Below are 19,358 nucleotides of genomic sequence, written 5' to 3' on the forward strand. Positions count from 1 at the left end.
CTGTTTTGTTCTCAGGTGTCTGTGCTTGGAGATCAGGGGGATGGTCCAATTATGTTCTGGATCAGAACCCTGGCCTCCTATATAACTACCTCAGGCTGGGATATCTTGGCCGGTTATTGAGCTTGTCTCTGCCTGGTTCTGTGTTTGCTACTCTTGCTCTGTTTATTCTGACCCTGCTTTGCCTTTCTGACCATTCTTGTTTGCTGCCTGCCCCTGACCATACTGCCTGTATATTGACTTTGCCTTCGGATTGTGATTTTGTACTTTTGCTGCCCGTTTGTTGTGACCCGGACTGTTGACCATTCGTTATTGTGTTTTGTCTGTCTGTCTTGTCCTTGTGTCCCACCTAGCCAGCTCAGGGACTGCCGCCCAGTTGCTCGCCGCCATTTTAGGGCGGATTGTGGCAAATAGGTAGAGGACAGTGGGCGGGGCTGAGCTTAGGGCTCACTGTTTGTCTTGTCCTGCTGTCCGGTTCCTAACACCCATGTTCGAATATGTTCGAAAATAATCATTATAACTATTCCAATCATTGAACAAATTGTTTGTGATCGGCGAACACGAACAATAACGTCATGTATGTACAAACATACAAACATGTTTGCTCGTCACTATTCTCAGCCTCCATTCCCTCTCACTGTATACTCCCATTGTGATGCCGGAGGTTCCTAAAGGGCCAGGGCAGGGAGAGTGTTCAGCAACATCAAAAAGGGGGCGGCCACATGACAATGTCGACAATATGGTGCAGGACCATATTTAGTGACGTATTGTGTCCACAGAAAGACCCCAGGTATAGAAGTATGTTACTTCCATCTCGGGCATCAAGGCAGAAAAGTGGGAGAAAGTGCACTGTATCCGTAGTGCAATGTTCTATATGTTTACAAATCCTTTTTCATTGCAGGATCATTTTAGATTGCTGGAGTACCCCTTTAACTTTCAACAACTGCGACAAATGAGCACAATATAGTGAATATTCACTATGCAACATACAGGCCTAGCCTTATGCAATGATCCGTAATGTATACTAGGAAGACTGGTAGGAGCTGTAAGGACGTCCATAGTTTAACTCTCTAAGGTTTCATTTATGACAAATATAATTGACAAATGGGCAAATAAAAACTTATAATACATGCAAAAGCCGTCAGAGCTACTGTGGGTAATGTATAGAAGAAGCAATCGGGGAGATTTATCAAACTGGTGTAAAGTAAAACTGGCTCAGTTGCCCCTAGCAACCAATCAGATTCCACTTTTCATTCCTCACAGAGTCTTTGGAAAATGAAAGGTGGAATCTGATTGGTTGCTAGGGGCAACTGAGCCAGTTTCACTTTACACCATGTTTGATAAATCTCCTTAAATATCTATAGAGCTTGGCTTTGGAAATTAAGAAGACTATGGTGCCCCCTTCAGGCCGGTAGCTGCCCCCTTGTTGAATAATATACTGTAGGTCTAAGGTATATTTCCTTATGTTAACACTAATACCTCCAGTCTAACAATGTGACAATGACACACTATGGATTACATCGGGCCCGTCAGTCCCAATTCACATGGCACAGCTGAGTAGTTAGTATCATGTAGCAGAGGTCAGAACACAGATCCCAGTAAGACTACTTAATCTCGAAGTGTACAAAGGAGCCGGCTATACCATATAATTGATGCGTGCATTCCCCTGTTCTCCTCGCACGCTTGTCCTTTGTTCATTTGACTTGATTTAGCTAAGCAGACATCACACCGATGGAACAAAGCGCTCGCTCCCACCAGACCCTTGTAAGTGAATTTACAACAATTGTGCATAATGGCGGACCCTCAGGTTCCATCGCAGGAGCTTGTTTCACCTCCGAGGACAATGCCAGTTCAATTCCTAAACAAGAGGGAAACCAAGCTGTTTTCTTATCTAGCAACATAAAAAAGCCACATTGTAGACGGTTATAGGTAGCGGCCGAGGAAGCATTGTATCTGATACACAATCCCAACCTTTCCAAAAGGCTCGCTGCAAATGGTGGAGGGGGCGAGGAGGAATCAGCACTCATTTAGACAGAATTACGGAAGGGATCGGAGGTGAAAATACAAATGTGACTATTAGACAGGGAAAAAAAATAAAGCTCTATGTTAGCTCCGCTTTCATTCATGGGATCCTCTTTTGAAATCTACTTTTAGTTAAGATGTTAAGCTGCGACTGTTGCCAAGATGCTTTACTCCTCTATACTTTAGCTGGGAGTCATGGGACAGACTGGTTGCTAGGGATATATTGCCTAACAACCACTATCAAGTAAATGAGGTTATAAGACAGCTCGTCCCTAGCAAACATTCTGTCTAAGATCACTAATATAATGGTAAGATTAGGTGTTATCTAGATAAGGGTCCTAATACACAAAACAATTATCGGCCGTACGTGGCTGATTACCGGCCGAAACAGCTGATAATTGTTTAGTATAATGGCTCATGCTGAAAGGCAACGATCATCCGACATGCACAATGTCGGCTGATCGTTGTCTTTCATCATGTTCTATAATTCCATCAACGATAGTGGCGATCTGCTGCCCATTGCTCCATGCAATAGGACTACGGCAACAGACTGCAGCTCTCTTCTAGGGGCCTACCCTCTCTCTCTGACAGGTCGGAGCTCGCTTCCTCCTGTAGATCGGGCCGTGTAATAGGGCCCTAGCTAAGATATGCAGTGTCCTTATACCCATGCCCCATGTATTACTTACATAATACATACTTACATACCTACTACCATGTAGATCACATGGAAAGGGTACTTTGAACTTTGGTCACATGACCTTCCTTCAGATGAACTGGAATGTTCTGAGGTAAACCCTGAGTCCAACCCTCTCTCTCTCCCTAGAGGGCAGGATTATTGTAGTCTAGCTCAGGTTAGTAAGCCTATGCATTATGTTTGTCTAGTGAGCAGAGGAGGATTGAGTCTAGTTCAGTTTGTAGGTTTTACCCAGATAATCCTGCTGTGAAGCAAGTCAACTAAACTCTGAGAATCTACATTCAGTCCTAGTTGCCAGAGTCTAACTGGAGTCAACTCTGGGTCAGTTGTGGTGATTAGAGTTGAGCAAACTTTGAGCATGCTCCGGATTATCTGAACCGGAGTGTGCGCCATTTGATTACCGGTGCTTGAAGTTGGATGCAACCCTAGGGAGTCCTGGAAACATGGATATAGCCTATGGCCTATGGCTGTATCCATGTTTTTTCAGGCAGGCTTAAGGCTGCCTCCACACCCTCCCGTTCGGACAAACCGAGCATGCTCGAGGTCTCCTCAACTCCTCAGGAGGTTTTATCCAAGCTTCTTCTCTACAATCCTTGTTCTAGTTCAAGAGGGGAAGTATATTCACAAAGGTCAGCCAAGCGGTGCAGCACCTGAACCTCTCCCCAGTGAAGGGCCTTCAAATTCACTGCTTATATCCCCAATGCTGGAAAACATAAAGGACATTTGTAAACAGTTTTACTACTCTTAAAGCAACTAAAATTAAACTGAGGGTGATGGGAAAGACTGTGCTGCATAAGGTACAATTTTTCCAATCAAAATAATGGGCACCTCAATGGATCCCGACAGACTTCGGCTTATTGACGCCAAAGTTACTAATCTCGAAAGTTAAAAAATGAGCCAATTTTTTTTTTTTTATAAAAAAATAAAACTTTAGCCCACCCGACCTCTTCACTGCTATTTTGCTATATCCAGTTGGCCTTTATAGGTAAATCCCACCTGCCTCTGGCACTGAATGGGTTACCGCATGAATGAACCAGGGTCTGAAATTCACATAAAATGAGCGGAAAACACAAGGGGCGTCAAATGGCTTAGATTATTTAACCTTACTTTCTGCTGATAGAAATTCAAGGACGACGATCTCAACCCGGCACCGGCTAGAAGCTCTTATTACGTGAAGCATAATATGGATTTTGTGATGAAATCCATTACATGCCACATTACAATTAGAACATTGTGTTTCTCACCCTGTTATACCGACCACCCGCCGCGCTCCATCGCCGCACAACTCCGAGTTCAAGAGCACAAAGTTGTTCTTTCCTCCAAGGTCAATGTGAGCGACTGTCAGAAATATTTAGAGGCTGATTTCTCAGTGTATCAGATTGGAGGTTAGTCAGGTTCTTCTTCTATGTTTGCTTATGAGACATTAAATTGCACCAGTCAATAAGATTGAAGAATATGAAATGTTGATGTGACAATTTGTATCCAGAACACATATCCTTATCCTGTGGTGTTCCAGCATGTCCAATTTTTGTTGGCTGTCTATGTTAAAATATCCCAGTTTCTTCTCCTTGTTCAGAGTCTTTGGGTCTAGTAGTGGTCATTTTCTACCCAAAATACATTGAAATATATCAGGGAAGCTTTACTTATGCTGTCTAATACTTAGCATAAACCCAAATAGTCTCTGTCATTTCAGCAAACATACTGTAGATGAATAGTTCAAGCAAATGTAATAAACTTTGTAATATATCTTATAAGACAAAAATGCTAATTTCTCCTGTTATCATGCTTTTTCTCTCTCCCTTCTTCCTGCGAGAGAGCGTTTAGACAGCTAAGAGACAACTTGCAAGAAGAGGAAATCTGATAAAAATGCTATATACAATACAATATAATAATGGTCAGATATAGAGCACACATTGAACTACTTACCCTGAAAAGTCACCTGAAACAGGTAAGCATTTAGGTGGCCATTACCTTCCGTAGCTGTCTGTTTGTGTCTGTTTTGCAGACAAGTATCTTTCCTATTTAATCCGTACATGTAAACACTTGGCTGATTTTATGTGTTCTGAAGAAGGAGGGGGGGGGGGGGGTCGAGGTGTCCCCTGTGTGCATAAGGAAGACTGTTGGTACTTTTGTTACTTTTGTTAAAAAAAAATCTCAAGTCTCCCAGTACCTAGCTCTGGACAGTTCCTGACATGGTCAGAGGTGGCAGCAAAGAGCACAGTGTAAGACTGGAAAGAATACACTACTTCCGGCAGAACATACAGCAGCTGATAAGTACTGGAAGACTGGAGATTTTATTTTTATTTTTTTAATAGAAGTAAATTACAAAGCTATAAGACTTTCTGATACCAGTTGATTTGATAGAAAATATTTTTTGGGTGAACAACCCCTTTAAATTATACAGCAGTGAAATCCATTCAGTTTTGCTCCATTATAATAAATATATAAACAGAAGGCCATGACAAACAATTGTTCTTTTCTTAGAATCAGTGCCAGAAATCTGTAGTCAGATCCATCTTTAAATAGTTGCTAGGGTATGTGAAGTTTGGTCTGAAAATGATGGCTGTGAGTGACAACCTTGACCCATAAGATGAGGGGATATACAGTAGTGTTTGGACGGGGTCCATCTTTGCTGGGTCCACTGACTTTATTATGCAATATATTCAGTGTGAATATTAATCATTGGCCCAGAGGAACACACAGGTGTTAAGTTAAGAAACAGGCTAAGCCATGGGACATGACCTGAATTATTAATAAATTGCTTCCACCATGAGACTGAAACACTCCCAGGCCTTCTCTAGGCCGGATATTATGAACATTCAGGTTCCAAACTCTATAGAAATGAGTGACAACCAAGGTCAGCCTGAGATATGTTGGCCTTTTGCTCCAGGAACTCCCAAACCACACAGGTACGGAACATTCTTCAATCAAAAATGGCGTTATGCTCCGGGAGTAGATCCTTATGTTTGCCAAGCGACTATCCATGGGCATGGCCTCTCTTGATAAGTGTATTAGTCCTGGGTTCATTTTTGCTATTTTTTTAACTTCTTTTCACCTGGGGGCTCGATTCACACGTAGTAATAGTGCGTCCGTATGTACGGATGTAATAGTGAGGCCGTATATTTGATGTTTCGTGTGTATGCTGGGAAGTATAGGATATGCGGCTGCACAGTGCACACTCCGTATGAGTTTCTGGCCTGATTGTATCCGGGTCCGTAAAAAATGAGCAAGACCATTATTTCCGGGCCGAAATGGTCCAAGTCGACCGTAGGAAGTAACATTCGGGCCTGGCGGAACCTCTGATTACTGCCGGATCAATCTGGATTCTCATTAGAATAATTCATCAATGCGTAACGCCCCTTCAGTTTAAAAGGCCCAAGTGAATGGGCTTCAATAGGTGACCATCCTTTTAGGTGTCCCGATCTGGAGCGATGGCACGGCGAGCGGAGCATGGTGGTGCTGGTCGTGGGCGACGTGGTTCCTGGCAGCGGGACATTGATGTTCCACGCCTGATCGCAGAGGTAAGTTTGATCGAAGAATTACACTCATCTTTCTAGAATGGTTTTACTTGGAAAATAGGATGTGTAGTCTCTTTCTGTGTATCTATTTATCCCTCTCTCTATCTATATATCTATGTAAATATATGTCTAATAATATGTAATGTATGCGAACCCAAATACATATCTCTGTTAATATATTTATGTGATGTGTTAAAATGTTTTACTTGGACTTAGAAATGCACATGGTCGTCTCGGCCAACCAAAACGCACCTAAGCCACATGTAACACACATATGAATGTCAACACTGTTAGTGGTCTTAAATATAATCGTTTTAGTCATGCGACACGGGCGTGGGAATGTGGCCTGCAAAAAACCACAAAGTATCGTCATGTGTTTCCTTATCTGCTATAGTATTAATTTCTAGTGCAGTTCCCATATAAAACCACTACTTACATATGTCGAATTTAGTATCCCTATTGAGTGTAGGGTTGTTTGATTTCTTACATGTATCAATTGTATTTAATAACAGTGACATGTGTACAAATGTAGACAATTTTTCTGCACAAATCAGTATAGTGCGTTTTTGATGCGTTTTTTGTGTGATATAGTGCATGTGAATCTGAGTAAGCGTGCGCACTACACCGTACACAGTATAGTCAAGTAATGTTTGTGGAATCTTTTGCAAATCGAGTCGAGCAAGGTTGCGTTTTTGATGCGTTTTTTGTGTGATATAGTGCATGTGAATCTGAGTAAGCGTGCGCACTACACCGTACACAGTATAGTCAAGTAATGTTTGTGGAATCTTTTGCAAATCGAGTCGAGCTAGGTTGCGTTTTTGATGCGTTTTTTGTGTGATATAGTGCATGTGAATCTGAGTAAGCGTGCGCACTACACCGTACACAGTATAGTCAAGTAATGTTTGTGGAATCTTTTGCAAATCGAGTCGAGCAAGGTTGCGTTTTGGATGCGTTTTTTGTGTGATATAGTGCATGTGAATCTGAGTAAGCGTGCGCACTACACCGTACACAGTATAGTCAAGTAATGTTTGTGGAATCTTTTGCAAATCGAGTCGAGCAAGGTTGCGTTTTGGATGCGTTTTTCATGTAGCTCGTTTTTGCACGTAGTTTCATGTTATTGTGTGCTCCTCCTCGAATGTTCGACCTAATGCTATACCTAACCTTACATGTATTTAATTATTAAAATATATTTGTCACTCTATATCAGCGACTGTTTAATACATAAATGTTGACCATAGTTATTACAAAATGTCGAGATCTCTAACCATAGTCGTTGTGACATGTTTTATCCACACACTAAGATAACAAAACACCACACACACACCAGAACAAACACCGCAGCAGTGAAATAGTTAGCTTCACTCGTTTGCACATGTGTTCATGTATTTTCGAAACAATGTTGATTTTCTCTTTCATCAGGTGTGAATGCAAAGCTGGCATTGATCTGGTCTTGTGGCCTACTAATTAGTGCTAGTTAAGATACAAAGCCTTTCCTAAATTCAATCATTAGACACCAATCTTGGTATGTTTTCAGAAGTGTGTTCAAAGAGTTCTGGCATTCCTTGGTTTAGTGAGTCTTGGCTCAGTGGTTATTAGGCTGTGTTCCTTAGATTACACAGGTGGTCTGTTGGAATCCCAACACCACTCTATGTAATGTCATAATGGAAAACATGTTCTTATTCTAATCGATGTAGACACACAGAGAGGTGAAGTCAGATGGAGATGTCTAGTGATTTCTGTCTTTCTATATAATTTTTCAGGTGCGGTCCCGTCCCCATTTGTGGGACTTGACTGTGCGTGGCTACCACGACCGCGTCCTGCGTCGCGAGACGTGGGAGACGATAGCGGCTGTGGTAGTCCCACAGTGGGGCGATGTGACGGACAGCGAGCAGCTGCGGATGGGTATGTCGTGTTGTCAAATAATGTATGACATAAAATTGTGAGAACAATGTCCGATATTTCTACCAAGACCTCGAAATATCTATCAATTATTAAAATCTATCTATTTCTAATAAATCTTTGCTTTTGTCAGTCCGAGCAGTGGAGACACGCTGGTCTAGTGTCAGGGACCAGTACCAACGGGCGATACGCACGGAGGAGAGGGGTGGGGAGCCGATCTCCATGCGCTATGCGCCTTTGTTGGATTTTATCCCGAGCCGCAGTCAACGGCAGTAAGTATATTTTTCTTATTCCATAATGTATATAGTATCATATAGTGTACAATATGTAATACATGAGATAAAATGTTATATGGGAGTAATGAATTTTAATTCTGCCTTTGGTTGTTCAGCAGAACCTGGTCCATACTCACTAGCAGATAATCTCATCCGATTTCACCAATCTGCCTCTTTATGTATATGTTTTATAGGAATGTGCAGACAATTATCTTTAATGTATCCCGATAATTTGACTACATACACTATTGCCATTCTTTATAAGGCCCTAGTTGTGTCATGTTTGTTAGCCTTCATGCTGGTGTATGTGACTGTCCAGAGAGGGTTAATGTATCCTGACCAATCACAATAGTCCCCTTTGCTCACACTCAAACAAATGCTTACACACCACTCTGACTCGTGCTTCAACATCCTGTCATTTCTCTAAAATATGTTAGTTTCTGTCATGGCGCTAGAACAACATCTCGTGATTTTTGCAGATCACGGTCACTCCCTCAGTTGTTTAGCGTGTGCTGTATGTGGCAGAGCCAGTAAGCATGGTGAATGAAATGGCTGTTTCTATGCAGCGGATAATGTTTTATATTTAGTGTCCTACAGTACTAAGCAGTCCGAGAGCTGTTCTCCGGCCCACACTATTCACTTCCTTTATACTCAATGCTGGGCGGCCTGCTGCTCTGTCACTGTCTCAGTGTGGCCTGCGGGGATCTATGACAGGTACACAGGCCTCTTACTGGCCGCTTGTGTATCTGGTCACATGACTAACTCAGGCTCCTCTCCCTGCTGGGCCACATTAAAAAACACTTGTTGTTGTGTTGTCACCAGAATGGTTCCATGCCCACAACATGCCCTGAAGATGAGATCATTGTTTCCACACTCAGAACGGGGAACATTTTTGGCTAATGTTTTTTTGTTTAAGTTTATTAGAAAACACTAATGTGAATGAGTTAATATAAATAGTTGTATGTCCTAACATAGGATGCGCATAGTACTACATAATGTCTTCGTGTTACCAAAACACACATTTCGACATACTGTATGTTATCAAAACTTAAACATTCGATATATGAAGTACCTTTATGAATGTGTCCATATTAGCTAACCTTTCTGTCTCTCCACAGAACCAGTGGCAATTTCTCAGACCCACCGGGAGGACAGGATGCTGCTGGTTCTGATGTTGCAGCATCACAGCAGGAGGGGGATAGTGCCACGCCACCGCCATCACAGGAGCCTGGCAGTCCTACTCTTTCTGAGGGCACGGAGCCGATGCCAGGACCTTCTGGCTCGACTTCCATGCACGAAGAGGAGGAGGCTGCAGCACCATCAACATCTGGTGCAGGTCCTAGTGGTGTGCCCCTGGCAGCTCGGCCACGTCAGCCACTCACGAGGCCCACTACTACCACCACCAGGAGGCGTCGGGAGCAAGAAGAAGCTCATTCAGCACTGAGTGAGTTGGATCAATCTGTCGTCAACTTTGTCAGGCGGTTTGATGGAGGAGATGATCAGAATGATTTCTTCTGCTACTATCTGGGAGTCCGTTTACGGAATCTCCCTACTAATCTGGCACGTAGTGCGCGGATGGTTACAGAAGTGCTGCTGTCGTGTCACGAGCAGATTGACCCCGATACTTTCCCCGACCCTTGCTATGTGGGCGTCCTCCTACAATCTGTGTATGGGTTACACTCACGGAGGCCACATATCCCGCCGGAGGGCTTTCTTTTCCCCGAGACCACTGCGCCACCACCTGTGCCCCCACCTCTCTCCCCCCTTGTCCCCCCAGCATTGTCCCCAGAGCCACCTGGTGCCATGCCCCCTCCATCTGAGGGTACTAGGGCCGTTCCTAGGCGCCAGCCACGGCGTGGACGGCGCTCTCGGACATCTCGTTACCCACGACGTTTATGATTTCTACTATGTGATGTATGAGGCAATACATCATAATATTATTATATTTTTTTGGTTTAATTTTTCTATTTTTGTTTTTTTTTTTATTTTTTTTTTTTTTTTTTTTTGGTTTATGGCAAGTGGTCTCCTTTTTCAGGCCCAGAGAGGTCATTTTGTGTTAGGGTAGAGTAGGGTCCATGTCCCTGAGGACACCTTACCGGGGTGACATGGTACACTCTGTTTGAAAAAACAGTTTGCTAAGATCCTCATTTAAAAGAATCTATAGAAAAAAGTAAAATCATAATGTCTTTCCTTTAGCTATCTCCAGGGCGAATGGTTCTTGTGTGTAGGGGCCCTTGTTAGCAGAACCAATATGTCACTACATTTAAACGTCAATAAGGAAAAAAAAGGACTGTCATACAAATAGATGAGTTCCTAAATGCAAGTGTCTGATGTGTCCGGTTTTTACATCCATTACTGACTTTTGTTGCCTATGTTTGACTCAGCATCTTGCACAGAAGGTTGATTTGTGAAATGTATCCTTTTTGTTAACCTTTATACACAATAATGGGTTTAATGTGATATTTCATACAGAACATGCAGAGTTTGGTGTAAAATTATTTTAGATATAATATTTAATTCAACATTATAAGTATTTTAATGATCAACAATAAAATCCAAACTACATTTGGCCTGGAGAAAACAATGCTACATTGTGTGTGTGTGTAAGTCGAATAGTTGACATTCTTCCACACACATCTGCGTTGTTCTCTCTCGATTGGGAGGTGTAATGTAGTGATTTGGCTCAAGGTTACTAAAGTACCGCGCGCTTACACAATGTACTGTATCCTAGAATAAAATCCACATTTTCACACATGGAGAGGCCTAAAGCCTTGCCAAGGATACATCAAGGATCTATTCACATGTTTTCAATTTAAAAAGCTAAAAATTCACCATTATTATGTTTGTATTGGTTTGGCCTTTGCACATAGTGCAGTTAATGGATGTGTTGACGATATATATGTAACATTTCCCACAAGTCTCAGGCTTTTATTAACATGTTGTGTCACTACGCTAATCATTGACTCAGTGTGTGCTGGATGAATATCTGATAGTCTGCTCCTAGACTGGCCCACGAGATCGGCCTTTGGGAGCCTGCAGCAGAATGCAATGATCTGTCTGCAGTAAGCTGCAGCTTCATGCGCCCTTCCCCCTCTGTCCTAATCTAACTTTGACTTTACTATTGTGACATCATATTGCTTGGCAAGTCTGAGAATGTTTTTGAATAAAATTCCTTGTGTATTTATATAATCTCTCATTTTTTCACCTCTCCCAGAAAAAGCTTAGCTGGTTGTGCACTTTGTTTCGCGTAATGATTTGCATTAATGCGACATGCCTATTTTAGCCATGTATACAGATGGCAACACTTTATCAGTCTGAATACAAAGCCTCTATTTCATATGGTAATTCAAAATTTCGTAACCCTGTCAGTAACCAAAGTGAAAACTAACGTTGATTTCTAGTCAACAGTGGCCTTTGCCGCCAAGGGCTGGTTATTTGCATATGTAAATGAGTGTGTTCGCTCACATATGGAGATAGTGGCTGGGCTGATCCACCGGTTCGGTAGCTCCAATATAGAATGGATCACAGAAATCGTGGGGCCCAAGCGGCAAGCAGGTACGACATGGTGCAAACAAAGGGGTGTAAGGAATGAATCTAGGAATAACAAACGTGTTGTTCTGTGGTCATTTCATGGCTGAGCACCAGTTTTCTCCTTCTGGAGATTACACCTTAGTTTGCAGTTAACTGACGACCAGTGAGTGCCTGGCCTGAGGGCTGGGTATGAGGTATCGTTGGTACAGGTGTGCTCTCGGCCTTGTCAGAGAGTGGACATGTGTCCTGGACCTTTGCAGGTGCCTTTTGGGCCGGAAGGGAAAGGAATGTTGTGTTTGTGGTCCATTTCTTGGAGAAGTGGCCAAATGTTATATAGCATTGTTAGTGCATGTATCTGAGTGCCACCCTGCACTGTGGCTAGTTGCACCTGTGTGATGAGAGCAGGATTGCCATTTGGCCTTGACATAGGATGATAGAAGAAAGGAATTAATTATTTGAAGCTTAGCCATGAGAGAAATATTGTTTGCCACACATTTCTCACGGTCTTATTTTGTAATTGTCCTTGTATATTTTTAAATATAACTCAAAATACAGGGATGAATGTAACAACTGTTTGTGTCCAGGCTTCACCTAGGCCGTGTCCGTGACTGGATGGAGATAACAAATGTATCATTTTGAGTTCCTATGGGTAGAAGCCAAGGTTATTTAGGATGTGTCTGCATTGTAAGAATCTGCACTTTGAAAACCGTCGCTGGAAGAAGAAGTGATTTGGACAACAAAGCCGGAGTGATTCATGGAGCCCGAGATGTATCCTGATCGGTCTGTTATAGCCGTCGGCCAGCTGATCAGTGAAGTAAGTATTTTCTGGAGCTGTTGGGAGTGCTTTATACATAGATAAGATCATCGATAGAAAGATTTCGATCGTCCTTTGGACTCGGAGAAGATAGTTGTGTGGCCGTGACTTAATGTATGACTGTCATTTGTTGTGTGAGTCACATTTACATACATGTAATTTACAAGTCTTGTCTTTTATATCGCTTTTTGTGATGTCCAAAAGTCACATCTGTAATTGCATCCTGTTTAAGTGGTAAATAATTTAGTGAAAACAAATCGATTATGTAATGATCAATAGATGCTAGATAATATTTATTTTATGTGTACGATTGTCTATAGTCATTTAGTGGCACGATACATCGCTCCGAGTAGTTTATGTAAGTACGATTGTGTGTAATTCCTATGTGTTTGCCATCAGGGGGCGCTTGAAATCCAGCAATGACTGCATGAGTCTTTTCAGATGTGTGTGTCTCCTCCAAATCTGTGAATGTGTTAGCTCTTTCGGACCATGTAACGCACATCGTATTTTAGGCGAGATTTGTAAGTAATGGCTGGTCGAGGAATTGTCCTTGTAATAGCACATGTTGTTGGGCAAACAGGGCGTGACTTAGGATTGCTCTTAGCGAGATGGCCGTGCAGCGAACTCTCTCCCTTCTCCCTCCTCCCTCCTCCCTCCTCCCTCCTCCCTCCTCCCTCCTCCCTCCTCCCTCCTCCCTCCTCCCTCCATGATGGTTGTTGGCGGCACATACATAGTAGAAATCCTACCATATAATGTGCTGATAGTGTCATCATAAGGAGGTCGCTTAAATAGTACGCAAATCACGCACAAGATCCGGCGCAGGCTGATGATGCTATAGGCTAGCGACACAGCGTGGACACGCCCCCTCTCTGTAGTACATGCACGTCATCAGTGTGCGTAGCGGGGTTGTTGTTTAGCCGGAGTGTTTGGTGTGCTGTGCTAATTCTGTTCACTGCTCGGCTAATGAGTATTTTGGCTTTTAGCGCTGCTCTGCTTTGTACTTTGTCAGGCGTTGTAACGTCGGAAGCACACACAATCCGCAGCAGCCACGTTCAAAGAGGCGTGGCCGACCATTATGGCACTTGTAGTGCAGCGGCTTACGACGTGACAATGCCGGACAGAAATGGGTAAGCTGAGCATCGTTACATGGTGTCACATAGCAATTCGCCGAGCACACGACACGCAATAGTTAACCCCCCCCCCACCCCCGCTACGCCCAGTGCTGAGGTGGCGAGACTACAGAGAGGAGGCGTGTCCCCCCGTGTCGCTATCCGATCCCAGACCCCCGCGCCGGATTGTGGCCTTCCATTCCCTAGTAGTAAGCACATATATTTAGGGCAAATACTATGAGGACATGATGTGAGTAGTAGTGTACTGTGTATATGATATGTGGCGCCAGCAAACATCATGGAGGGAGGGAGTTGGCTGCAGGTGAAGCTGGAGACCCCACCCACATAAGTGACGTACTATTTACAATCAAACATGGCGTGTAGCATGTGACATGGGTGTAGTAGCTATGACCTTATTGACTAATAATTTCTAAGACGTTACTGTAATTATTTTGGATTTTCAGGTCCATGCTCGGCCAGTGCTATGGTACGGCCCTGCGCCTGGGTACAGAAGCCGGCTAACACGGAGTGCCGCATGGAGGGAGGTTGCCCGGATTGTATACCCAGATTGGGACCAGCATACTAGATTACAGCAATGGATAATTGGTAAGTTGTTTAGCCACTGTGGCAAACCATTAACTCGAGTGTTATGGTCACCTGACGCTGATATATTCCTAATGTGTGGATGCTTTTGCTTGAAGCTAACTATGTGGAGACCAGGTGGTCCAGTGTGAGGGACCGATTCATCAGGCAGCGACGGCAGCTGATCAGGCGTGGGGCCGCCCAAGAAGAACTGGCCGCTTTGCGTTTTGCCCCAATGCTGCGTTTCATTTTGAATTCCCCCAGACGCCGCAGGTAAGTGTGTGTGTTAATTGCATGTGTCCATGGTAGTAGCAGATGATGATGGAAGTAGCTCAGTGTCTTATGTGTGCAGACATAGACATGTGTTAGATTTATATAGATTGTATACATCGAGGCTCCAGCAGGGGGAGCAGTATATTTAGTGAACACTTTAGAGTAATCTCGATTTCGGGAAGATGAGGCGCCCCCTGCTGGACACCAGATAACTAACAAATGCAGCCTGGCCTAACCGCTTTGGGAACAGCTTTTGATCCCTCCAGGATCTAATCCAGAACATGAAATGGCAGTTATGCCAATAGCGTGGACTGTCTTCATAATGTTTAAACAATGTACGCAATGTGTCCATAGAGTAAACTAATGTTCCACTCGGGTGGCCTTGTGAAGACCCACATTTTGGGTCAACAGTGTGTGAATATATTGTAAAAAGTTCTAGTGTGGCACCTCGTACATAGAAAATAGTGTGAAAGCAGGCAGAGTGTAATCCTGCATTGGATGCCTCCATTTTAGTTATCTGGCTAAATATGTCCTTAAACAAAAGTGCCATCTTAGATAGTGACCAGTGTTGTTTTCTCCTCAGACCACAAGTAGTTGAGCAACCAGCAGAGGCCTCATCGGATGAAGAGAATGAAGAACCTAATCTGGCAGAGGGGTTGGCCAGGACTCCACCACCAAGATGTCAAGAGGGTCCTGTGGAGCCTGGCGAGAGAGAGTGACATGTGCCTTGACCGTCCAACAACATTTGTGTTTGTTCCGCACTCCCTCTCCTCAGCTACACCAACACCACCCCTTGTCTGCTACACTGTAGGGCCTTAGTGCCAACCGCGCCTTACTAGCATTAATAATTTCCTAACATTTGTGTGCACCAGGACCACATCAATAACACACTGTTTAGAAGGTCTGGCATCACATTAGCTAGGGATGACAATAACAGCTTGGGGGGATTGGGATGTCCCTTTTATTTTTGTGGTGCCAGAATACAGTCAGGCTGGCTGTGTCCTTCACATATTGCCCACACTATTGCCTCTGCACACTATTCTAACTTCTGTCAACATGGTCCAAAGTAGTCTCCACACACCCTCGCCCACATCCACCCACACACACTATCATGTGAATGTTTTATTTTTTGACATGTAATAAATCCATTGCGACATATCTTGTTGTTTCCCGAAATCTTATTTTTTACTTGTTTATGTTTTAGTGTTTAAGGGTTAAAAAAACAAATGATTATTGACTGCCACTAAGGAACTACGAAATACGCTTCAAAATACTTAGTGGACTTTGTTTGCATAGAAAGCTGTATTGAATGTTGCTATTGTGTCTTATAAAATTTTGTTGTATGCTTTACGTTAGTAGAAAATGAACACATGCTGGATGTCCTTCAGGAGAATATTTCTAATCATATGTGAGACATTGCTGTATGTGTTAAAATGAATGTGTCATGATAGGAAATATTATAATGTAGTTAAGTATTTCATTTATCAGGCCAACACTCTCCTGCTGTGGCCACTTCCTGCCTTGGCCACAGATGGCAGCAGAGAGCACTGTCATACATGACAAACAAGGAATCGCAACATTCACTACATGTTCGTAGTAGGTTCACAATACGTGTATTTGAGTCAGTATATTTTGGTCAGTATTGTTAACAAAACCAGTAGTGGCTTAAAAACACAAAGGCTGTGTTCACACAATGTAGAAATAGAGTGGCTGTGCGCCATTTAAAGTGAAATATTGGTAAGTTTTTTTCTAAGAATGGATGTTATTTGGAAATGTCCTTATTTAGTGTTTTAATGGCGCACATCCACAACATTACAACATTGTGTCGAGATCCTTTGGGTGTTTAGAATCCACTGCTGTTTTTGTTAGCTATACTGAGTGAAATACACGTATTGTGAAGCCACTAGCGAAGATGTAGTGAATGCTGCGATTCCTTCTTTTTGAGGTCTGAGCCTGCTCTATGCTGACATCTGTAGCCAAGGCAGGAAGTGGGCAGAGCAGGAGAGGCTTGTGATGAGCACTAACATATTTTGGGACATTAATGTTATTATCATGACACTATCATTTCCACATAGAGCTCTATGTCCGATGGTAGTAGAAATCTCCTCCTGCAGGACATCCAGCATGTGGTCATTATGTACAAAGTGGAGGATATATAAACGTACACACAATAAACTACATAATGTAGCGTTTACACTGGCAGATTGATGTGATGGATTTTGGATAAGAAATCCAGGAGATGACTGTAGACAAGGAACAGGTGATCAAGTAAAGAGCGAGATTTCTAATCTTTGAATACACTCTTCTGTGTTTTACAGAAAAAAAATGGATGATAAAATAATATTTTTGAACCGCAACCTAAGTAGACCACATCCAGCTGGCGCACCTGGGTGATGTGTGGAGGGATATATGTGGTGTGTTAATAGTGATTGTTAAGAAGTGAGATGGACTGTGGCACTAGAAGATATCAGATCCTGTTACATATCCCACACTAGAAAGTTAGACATATAGTGCGCACCCTGCTGGTCACTCCATAGGAAATGCACATGTTTTGATCACATCAATCTTTCAGCACACTAGGTTCAAAGGACTATACAATTAACATTAGCATGATGTGACCATGCTCGATAATTACTGGCCAGTAGTATATCGAGTGAGGTAATGTGTATTTTCGAACACTACTATGTGGGAACACACAACATGTTTTACATACATTGAAAAGGCAGACACATTGTTTAGTCGAATAAGAAAATATATTTTTTGTTTTAGTAAAAAGAGAATGAAAATTAAATATCAACCAATACATCGGGTTCAAACAACCAAAGAAAATAAAAAAACACACATCCCAGAGACAGGTGACATACATGCGGGAAAACATCAGTCCTGTGGCCGTGGCTCATAAGGGAGGCTGTGAAAGGGGCACGGGCACGGCGCCTTCAGGAGTCATGAAGTAGTCAGCAAAGAGGTTCCTGACCACTATCCCGCGGTTGAGTTGTCTCCCTTGGCCATAGTTGATAGGGGCACTAAAAGCTGGCAGTGTCTCCACGTTCACCTCCGGGGTGGGAGCATAGTCCCGAAGGTAGTTGTGGAGAACACAGGCAGCTTTAATGACCATGTCAACTGTGGCCAATTTCAACTGCAGGGCAGTGGTAAACACTCTCCACTGACTAGTCATGATCCCGAAGGCGCACTCCACGAAGTTACGTGCCCGGCTCAGCCTCCGGTTAAATAGTCTCCCCCGTTCATCCAGCCCTCTCCGTGGGTAAGGGCGCAGCAGGTTGTTGAGTAAAGGGAAGGCTTGATCCCCTACCATGACGAATGGAGCGGGATGCGTGGTACCCGGAAGAGGAGTGGGAGGAGGTAGAGTCACGTGATCTAAGAGTATGCGCCGCCCAAACTCTGATCTCAGTAGCGCCCGGGAGTCCCCAGTACTGCCATAGGAGCCGACGTCGATGGCAAGGAAACGATACGTGGAATCAACAACCGCGATCAGGACCACAGAAAAAAATTTCTTATAATTGAAATACTGTGATCCTGATCGCGGTGGTTGCTTCACACGTATGTGCTTACCATCAACCGCCCCTATACAGTTGGGGAAATTGGCCACAGACTGAAAGCCTGCTGCTGACTGCAACCAAATCTCCCGGGTCGGACTGGGCATCACGATGGGCTGCAAATGCTCCCAGATCACGGCGCACGTGCACCTCACAATTCCAGAGATGGTGGACGTACCAACCCTGAATTGGAGGTGCAACGATACATAACTCTCCCCTGTCGCCAAGAATCTGTGAAAAAATGAAAAATAGTATTTTATGATTCTATTTCACATTCAGCTACATATTAAATTATTACATATTTTAACACTATATTAGATTTCACTACAATTACATGAACAAATAGTTCGCATTAAAATAAAGCATCTTCACCTTAACGTTATGAGCAGACGTCCCACAGGAGGGATGGATTTCCGCATGTAGGTGTCCTGTCTCTGGAGATGTGGGGTCAAAATGGAAAGTAAATTATCAAAGGCCTCCATAGGCAGGCGCACGAAGTCCTGGAACTTGTCAGGATGTCTGCAACAAATTAAGAAAAATATTGATCACTAATATTACACACAAACACACATCATAGGAAGATGTCATACGGTTTACAAATGTTGAAATTAACATCAAACGTTGTAAGGATAAACAAAAAACATAATAAAATTATGGACTTTGGGGTAAACATTTGTGGACAGTAACCTTTACATTTGCAATATTACATTCAAAGATTTGACGACTTTGATGTATTCAAATCGACATACCGTCGCAAATCATCATACAGGCAACCAATGTGGCCCCGGGTCTCCCTCCGAACATTGATGGGGTGGACCCAATATCGCCGTCCCACCTCCTGCAGACGGCGCTGCTCTGCGTCTTTTTGCCTCTGAGAAGAATTTTTAACAAATTAAATTTATTATTTTTAAGACATCTCAATTAGTCACAAAATTATTACACAGTTGCATTTAAGGACCTTTGGTCAACAGTACTTAAGGGAGCTTGCATAAACAATACATTTAAATCAATGTTTTACGGATTATAAGCCTAAACAGTTTGTAAGGCTAGTTTGAAATAAGTTACATAAAGCTTTAAAAAAAAAAAAAAA

General features: G+C 43.0%; 1 protein-coding gene across 1 annotated transcript; it reads right to left on the reverse strand.

Annotated features, from left to right (window-relative positions):
- Positions 1-17,588: 17,588 nt before the first annotated feature.
- Positions 17,589-19,116, reverse strand: LOC138801978 (uncharacterized). Its single transcript, XM_069985073.1, has 3 exons — positions 19,018-19,116; positions 18,641-18,787; positions 17,589-18,499 (listed from the first exon to the last, which is right to left on the reverse strand). The coding sequence occupies exons 2-3, from the start codon at positions 18,748-18,750 to the stop codon at positions 17,611-17,613; spliced, it is 999 nt and encodes a 332-aa protein (XP_069841174.1). The 5' UTR covers positions 18,751-18,787; positions 19,018-19,116; the 3' UTR covers positions 17,589-17,610.
- Positions 19,117-19,358: the final 242 nt, after the last annotated feature.

The sequence above is a fragment of the Dendropsophus ebraccatus genome, chromosome 9, assembly GCF_027789765.1.
Source record: "Dendropsophus ebraccatus isolate aDenEbr1 chromosome 9, aDenEbr1.pat, whole genome shotgun sequence".
NCBI classification, from domain to species: domain Eukaryota; kingdom Metazoa; phylum Chordata; class Amphibia; order Anura; family Hylidae; genus Dendropsophus; species Dendropsophus ebraccatus.

What these genes read in the sequence shown, in the direction of transcription:
- LOC138801978 (XM_069985073.1), bottom strand. Translation starts at nt 18,750, where the DNA reads ATGGAGGCCTTTGATAATTTACTTTCCATTTTGACCCCACATCTCCAG. An exon ending in CGTCTGCTCATAACGTTAAG is followed by an intron (nt 18,500 to 18,640) that starts GTGAAGATGCTT and finishes ATTTTTTCACAG; the next exon opens with ATTCTTGGCGACAGGGGAGA.